General features: G+C 29.7%; 2 protein-coding genes across 4 annotated transcripts in view; both read left to right on the top strand.

Annotated features, from left to right (window-relative positions):
• LOC115237025 (guanine nucleotide-binding protein subunit gamma-e) overlaps positions 1–8,323 on the top strand; it is a 23,529-nt gene that overhangs the window by 8,796 nt on the left and 6,410 nt on the right. Inside the window, exons 1-2 of one of the 2 annotated variants that reach the window (XM_029809780.1) lie at positions 1,746–1,807; positions 6,167–6,382. In XM_029809780.1, the coding sequence (XP_029665640.1) occupies positions 6,270–6,382 (113 nt within the window). In that variant the 5' untranslated portion in view covers positions 1,746–1,807; positions 6,167–6,269. Of the gene's footprint in view, positions 1–1,745; positions 1,808–6,166; positions 6,383–8,323 lie in introns of those variants that run through there. The other variant, XM_029809778.1, reaches the window with a different exon arrangement.
• On the top strand, positions 3,786–5,645 carry LOC115237022 (hemolymph lipopolysaccharide-binding protein-like). 2 transcript variants are annotated; one of them, XM_029809776.1, is made up of 2 exons: positions 3,786–4,571; positions 4,873–5,645. In XM_029809776.1, exons 1-2 carry the CDS (start codon positions 4,307–4,309, stop codon positions 5,118–5,120), a joined length of 513 nt encoding a protein of 170 aa, XP_029665636.1. In that variant the 5' UTR covers positions 3,786–4,306; the 3' UTR covers positions 5,121–5,645. The 2 variants fall into 2 exon arrangements, with proteins under 2 accessions (XP_029665636.1, XP_029665635.1); XM_029809775.1 differs by having other exon boundaries at positions 4,813–5,645.

Below are 8,323 nucleotides of genomic sequence, written 5' to 3'. Positions count from 1 at the left end.
TATAATTCTTATTTAATAATTATATTTTATTAATACATACAGAAAAAAATACGAAAGCAAGAATAAATATTCTGTCAATGAAAATATTTTTGAAACAAATAGATTTCTATATGTACGAAAATAAGATGGTTTTTACGAAAATAAAATAAGTTTTTTAAATTAATGAAATTACACTGTAATTCTATATATTTAAAAGTCAGTCAGAAAATATGTATTCACATTAGATTAAGTTCAATGGAATATGTTTGTTAGTGAGTGCATGTAAACGCACTGACGACGATTGATAATATTGGCGGAGAAATGATCGTTAAATTAGATTGTCCAGATTTTCCGAGGCTTCCGTAAGCGAGTTGAAACCCGCTAACGGATACCTCGCCGCAGAATTTCTCCGTCCTCCGTCAAGGTGAGTACCGTATTTGAAGTTGTGTGTTCTGTTACATATTTTTCATAACTTTTAGCTAATCAAATAGTTGCGATTGCAAACCGATCTGGTAAAATAACAATTACTATTATATCATAAATTTTAAATTAAACATAAAAATTTGAAAATTGTATGCAACGTGAAAATTGCTAAACATTTGCGTTTTGCGAATGTTTAAATACGATAATCGTGTCGCATAGAAATGCGAAATTTTATTTTATTATTATTGCTTTGTGTGCGCACTAGATTGCACGTTACAGTAACATTTGAACTTTTAATCTGGAATGCAATTATATGTTGCCTTCCTTCAAGAATTACCCTGTACGCCTAGGATAAATAACACACATTAAATTATAATATGTTGTGATATTAAATGGAATAATAGTTTAGTTTTATTTACTTTTATTTAATTAATACAACACGACGAAACAAACGAAATCTTCTGTTAAACAATCAAGATTTTTTTTATTATTCTTCAATTTTGCTGAACTTAAATATGTACATATAAGGTAAAGTGTTGAAAATAAGGAGCATTATTTTTTGTTGCAAGAAATTATATTAAATGCAATTAAATTTTATTATATTTACATAATATTTTATTTAGGAACATTTTTATAACAAGACCTCGAATGTAGCTCTAAATTAACGGAATCGTTAGTCATGTGATGCACTGGGACTCCTAACGAGAATGTTGCGATAACTTGCTCATCTCAATTACTTAAATTGATAAGTATTATATTTCCTGTGTTGGGTCATGGGGGCACATCTATAGAATTTTATAGAATTTATCTGTTTTTAAAATATCTTATTTTAATCTTATCTTATTATATAATATAATGTAATGTATATAATATGATTTCTTTTCCCGCATAAATTTTCGAAAATTTTGCACATTTTTATGTTTTCTATAAATGTTTTTTTTCTAAATTTTTAATTCGGCGAAAATGTTATGTAATGAACGTACACATTTATAATCTCTTCTTAAAAATTCTTATTTAATAATTATATTTTATTAATACATACAGAAAAAAATACGAAAGCAAGAATAAATATTCTGTCAATGAAAATATTTTTGAAACAAATAGATTTCTATATGTACGAAAATAAGATGGTTTTTACGAAAATAAAATAAGTTTTTTAAATTAATGAAATTACACTGTAATTCTATATATTTAAAAGTCAGTCAGAAAATATGTATTCACATTAGATTAAGTTCAATGGAATATGTTTGTTAGTGAGTGCATGTAAACGCACTGACGACGATTGATAATATTGGCGGAGAAATGATCGTTAAATTAGATTGTCCAGATTTTCCGAGGCTTCCGTAAGCGAGTTGAAACCCGCTAACGGATACCTCGCCGCAGAATTTCTCCGTCCTCCGTCAAGGTGAGTACCGTATTTGAAGTTGTGTGTTCTGTTACATATTTTTCATAACTTTTAGCTAATCAAATAGTTGCGATTGCAAACCGATCTGGTAAAATAACAATTACTATTATATCATAAATTTTAAATTAAACATAAAAATTTGAAAATTGTATGCAACGTGAAAATTGCTAAACATTTGCGTTTTGCGAATGTTTAAATACGATAATCGTGTCGCATAGAAATGCGAAATTTTATTTTATTATTATTGCTTTGTGTGCGCACTAGATTGCACGTTACAGTAACATTTGAACTTTTAATCTGGAATGCAATTATATGTTGCCTTCCTTCAAGAATTACCCTGTACGCCTAGGATAAATAACACACATTAAATTATAATATGTTGTGATATTAAATGGAATAATAGTTTAGTTTTATTTACTTTTATTTAATTAATACAACACGACGAAACAAACGAAATCTTCTGTTAAACAATCAAGATTTTTTTTATTATTCTTCAATTTTGCTGAACTTAAATATGTACATATAAGGTAAAGTGTTGAAAATAAGGAGCATTATTTTTTGTTGCAAGAAATTATATTAAATGCAATTAAATTTTATTATATTTACATAATATTTTATTTAGGAACATTTTTATAACAAGACCTCGAATGTAGCTCTAAATTAACGGAATCGTTAGTCATGTGATGCACTGGGACTCCTAACGAGAATGTTGCGATAACTTGCTCATCTCAATTACTTAAATTGATAAGTATTATATTTTCTGTGTTGGGTCATGGGGGCACAAATAGTTGCGATTGCAAACCGATCTGGTAAAATAACAATTACTATTATATCATAAATTTTAAATTAAACATAAAAATTTGAAAATTGTATGCAACGTGAAAATTGCTAAACATTTGCGTTTTGCGAATGTTTAAATACGATAATCGTGTCGCATAGAAATGCGAAATTTTATTTTATTATTATTGCTTTGTGTGCGCACTAGATTGCACGTTACAGTAACATTTGAACTTTTAATCTGGAATGCAATTATATGTTGCCTTCCTTCAAGAATTACCCTGTACGCCTAGGATAAATAACACACATTAAATTATAATATGTTGTGATATTAAATGGAATAATAGTTTAGTTTTATTTACTTTTATTTAATTAATACAACACGACGAAACAAACGAAATCTTCTGTTAAACAATCAAGATTTTTTTTATTATTCTTCAATTTTGCTGAACTTAAATATGTACATATAAGGTAAAGTGTTGAAAATAAGGAGCATTATTTTTTGTTGCAAGAAATTATATTAAATGCAATTAAATTTTATTATATTTACATAATATTTTATTTAGGAACATTTTTATAACAAGACCTCGAATGTAGCTCTAAATTAACGGAATCGTTAGTCATGTGATGCACTGGGACTCCTAACGAGAATGTTGCGATAACTTGCTCATCTCAATTACTTAAATTGATAAGTATTATATTTCCTGTGTTGGGTCATGGGGGCACATCTATAGAATTTTATAGAATTTATCTGTTTTTAAAATATCTTATTTTAATCTTATCTTATTATATAATATAATGTAATGTATATAATATGATTTCTTTTCCCGCATAAATTTTCCAAAATTTTGCACATTTTTATGTTTTCTATAAATGTTTTTTTTCTAAATTTTTAATTCGGCGAAAATGTTATGTAATGAACGTACACATTTATAATCTCTTCTTAAACTTTTAACATCAACTAACTGAAAATTAAGTCTCAAATTAAATTTTTGATTAAATTGGAGATTACCTGATATTAATCGGAAACTTTTATTATTGAAAATATTCCTATATAAATCTTGTCTAAATTCTTTAAATAAAGTAAAATATATTTTAATATATTAATTCGAACAAATCAAAATATTTTACAAAATTTTAAAGAGATAATAAGCATCATTATTTTAAATATTATTTATGAATATATTATATTATGATATATTATATTATATTATGAATTATTTTTATTAAAATATTAAGCTCACGAAGCATCCTGTTAAAAAAACAAATTATACTTTGCCGCCTATGACAACAGTTTATCTTATCGTGTACGTGTTTAATATATAAGCGCGTCTACTGTCATTTGTACCATTTATTTTCGGATATTCGTATTGTTAACATAATTAATAACGCGCAATAATTATGTTGGGGTATACGTCGCTAATGTTTTTATATATAACAATGTGTGGTATCGCGTTGGATACCACATCTTCAGTATCTTCAGTATCTTCAGTTGCATCAACTGACACAACAATCAACTTACCGTCAGATAAATTAATAAAAAAATAATTGCAATATTTTGTTTTCACTGTTTGTTGAAAGTGAGATGTTAAAGAAATATTTATTACATCAGCAGATATATGCTGTTTTTCTTCTTAAATATAAAATTGTGAAAAAATATCTTTTATCTTAATTTCTTTTACATTAAATATTTCATTAATAATAAAATAATAAATAATTGTTATGAAAAGAAGAATGCCAATTTGCGAAATTGTAGATACTTCTACAGGTTCAGGCAAATTATTACCAGGCTTGAATAGAAACTTGACTCCAGCACAGCAAATTATTTATATTTACGGGCCGAATCAATGGAAAACGCAAAATAATGTCGATCTTATAGAAAAAGCAGGCAACGATTATCTTATTACACCTGGCATAGCTGCTCATAAACTTCATATTCGCAAGTTGACATGGAACAAGGCTCGTAAAGCTTGCATTCAAGAAGGGGGTGAGTTTTTAACAAGGATTGTATTTAATGAAGCGACTCATCGAATGCCGTGTTTCTGCAATTCTTTGTCTAACGAAGACGCGCAATTAATTAATAATTAATTAATAATTTTTATTATTTTATTCGCGGTCGTGTGTTATCAATAATCGGTTTCTCGCATTATCAGTTAGAAACGAATTAAATAATCAGAGTAAAATCACGTAATTTTATCGGGTTAACGCGGATTCGTCTGTCGACCTAGGTCATTTGGCTATCATCAATTCTAACTCGGAAGAAAAAATATTAATACGTATTTTGGAAGAAAATAAAGCATCTGAAGCATGGCTTGGTATACACGAGTTTTACGAAGAGGGCGGTTGGAACACGATTATGGACGAAAGCTTGGAAGCTACAGGTTATTCAAAGTGGACTAAGATGTACAGAGAGGACGTCAAAGTGCCTGACGATAACGACGGGTCACAGCATTGCGGATCCTTAGTGGTTAATGGTGGATTGGATAATCGCGACTGCAACGATGTATACGCCTTTTTCTGCGAGATTACCTTCTGAATCACAGCGAAACTCCGTAAATTATGAACGCGAGATTGTAATCGGACACTCCAATGGTGCGCGATTTATCAAAGGTTATAATTAAATGAGACGATTTAAAAGTGCATTATTAAAATGGAATTAATAACGTTAGTAACAACGCAAGTATGCGTTATTGTAATTAAATGGGGTCAGTAGATTCATGTTGCGATAAAAGAAATTAACTCGAAAGATTAATTTTTATAATGATGAAGATTTAAGTGTGTATGCAGATTTAATGATTATTTTTAGAAATATTGAATGATAACATGAAATACGTATAAAATATAAAAAAAATAGTGTAAGATTTTATACGTATTTCATGTTCAATATTTCTAAAAATAATCATTAAATCTTTATACACAATTAAATCTTCGTCTCATTATAAAAATAAATCTTTCGAGCTAATTTCTTTTATCGCAACATTGATCTACTGATCTATTGAAAAACTAACATAAGAGATAAGTTATTATTTTCATCAAATATATGAAATAAAAATGTAAACAATTATACAAAATGTAAGAACATTAATTTTTTAGAGTATCTTTATTTTTTAATTAAAAGAATAGAATAAGAAGATTATATATTAAAATGCAAAAAAATATTAAAAACAAATAGAAAATAAAGAAAATTATTATCTTACAGTTATCTTACTACAAGACGTGTATATTGCCTTTGTTGTTTATTTATTATTCCAATTAAAAATCGTAAGAAATGTTAAATTATTTTAATAATAATAGGAATTTGATTGCGATTTAAAGGTCAAAGGACACATTTATATTCTACGATTCTCCCGACCTGTGCTGAATCAGTTAGCCCTGTATGCAAATGCAATACTGATTACACGTACCTCTCCTATCTTTATAATCGCGTTCTCATTCGATTGGCGCTTGTTCGCGCCAAATGAGTCAGATCGGTTTGCATTCGCGGTGTTTAATGATTTGCCGCCAGATCACTATGACGATCCCTCGAGTACACTCGAGTCTCCTCTTTCTATCGTCCCCGATGAGACATCGTTCATGTTACAGACGGACCACCCGATAGGCACTTTCAGCCGTCCTATTGATTTTCCCGTGGAAGCGCACGCGCTACTCCGTCCCCGATTGCGACAAGGGGGGTGCGGCTGTAATCATGGATTCCAGTATACTCGCCACCATGGACAAGGACGCACTGAAGAAGCAGATCGAGAACATGAAGTACCAGGCGTCCATGGAACGGTGGCCCCTGTCCAAGAGCATCGCGGCGTAAGTGCATCGCGGCGCCAGTCGAATCGTCGTTTCATCGTTATTTGTTGTTTATCGTCCTTTTTACTTGCCTGCGCATTATTATTCACGAACCCTTCTGAAAACACCCGAGAAAACGTTGCCCATCTTCAAACATAATGTTCCAGAAATGTCATAATTTCTACCGATTATGAATATATCCGTGCATTTGAAATTTAGTTTTCTTCGCAAATTGAAAATTGAATAGAAATTTATCATTTGTTGTAATTTTTTTATCATTATTATTAAACATTATTGCATTTAAATTTTAAAATAATTCTTTAATTTTATTGAAATATATTTAGAAACAAATTATTTATATATATGTATATAATTTGCAATTATATTGTTTTATGTTGATATTTAATAACGATATTTAATAACCTCGTAATTACTGATGCGCTTAGACCACCATTTTTTATGGTATAAGTTTTATCATCTGTGTTTAAAGGACATGATTTCTTTGAGACAAACACGCTGTGTAGAAATTTATTTCAATATTCTTTTTTTTTTATTGTAATAGCAAAAAGTTAATCCTGTATTTTTTAGACCTCTGCTTTATCTGAAAAAAAAATGTAATCTTTTTTTAGCATGAATCATTAGCCGTCTGGAAAGCCGTCTGCCTTCAAATAGTATCATTTTTTTCAGATATTTATTTCATTGAGTCGCATAAATGAATAATCCACATTGCATTTGTTTCTCATTATGTGATGTTAGAATAATTTAAATAGAAAATAAACATTTATACATTTATTTTTTTATTTATTATAGTTTCGTATTTTTATCTACATATAGTATGTATATATATTTTGTTTAATATTAGTCACACATATTTAAAGCCACAATTCAATCCATCTTATATTTTGTCATGATTTATATTTTAATCTCTATCTCATGCAATAATTAATATTTATTATTAATATAATTTAAGTATATTTATTCAACAAATAAGAACCGTTATTATACAATCGTAATCTCGAGATAATACACACAGTTTAATTTTTACAACACGGGCATCTCATTACAAGCTTCTTCGAATACTTCAGGAATTCTTTATGTGTAAAATACATTACGCGAAAGCTATTTAATAGCAATTGCAGTTCCTAGTTTCCTAATAATCGTCAGTATAATTTTCACCGATGCGTAATCATAGAGAATACCCCTTTTTCCAGATAAGTTGATTATACGTGATATATTGTAGTCGTCGATTGTGCTATTATTCAAGGTTCAGTTATTTCTGCTTCGACGATTTATTTGGCATAATAGTAAACATGAGATAAAAATATTTAATTTTTGATTGTTGATTATATTAATTTTATTAATGTATACAAACAATTATTTTCAATCGAGTCAAAAATAATATTTACAATTAGCTTACCTAGATTGTAATTTTTGTCCTTTACACATGTGTATCATACTTGTTTCTACATTCTAGAAAGGGATCGCCAAGCGCTATCTCGCAATTAATTACATCATACTGTTGTATATCGATGCAACTTACGGAGACCTCATTTGTCATGCGCGAAGTGAGACTGACGTTAAGTCTCGTTTTACGTGTCAAAATTAAAATCACCGATAAAACCGATCGTGGGGTGGGTGCGTTCCGGGCTCTCGGTCGCGAAACGCTTTTTCCCATATAAATCATCTCGCACGTTCACATGTATAAAAATATAAAGCAACGCGTAGTCGCGCAGACTGCTGGCGCACAGTCAAGGCTGAATTATGCTCGCGTCCCCGTATTATGTATACATGGTGGGACAGGATCTCCTTGGACACACACTTGGCGATGTATGTCCATCGCGTTTTCCCGCCACGATCACTTTCAGAGACACATAGTAGTGCATAAAGTCGCGATTATGTACATAGGTGTGCGCGAGACGAGGACACCGGAGAGGTGCAATAAACCTGACGCGGGTGCGATTA

This window comes from Formica exsecta, unplaced genomic scaffold (genome assembly GCF_003651465.1).
Source record: "Formica exsecta isolate Colony F162 unplaced genomic scaffold, ASM365146v1 scaffold265, whole genome shotgun sequence".
In the NCBI taxonomy this organism is placed as follows: Eukaryota; Metazoa; Arthropoda; class Insecta; order Hymenoptera; family Formicidae; genus Formica; species Formica exsecta.
This window is presented reverse-complemented; position numbering and strand designations above follow the sequence as displayed.

What these genes read in the sequence shown, in the direction of transcription:
- LOC115237022 (XM_029809775.1), top strand. Translation starts at nt 4,307, where the DNA reads ATGAAAAGAAGAATGCCAATTTGCGAAATTGTAGATACTTCTACAGGT. An exon ending in AGCTTGCATTCAAGAAGGGG is followed by an intron (nt 4,572 to 4,812) that starts GTGAGTTTTTAA and finishes CTGTCGACCTAG; the next exon opens with GTCATTTGGCTATCATCAAT.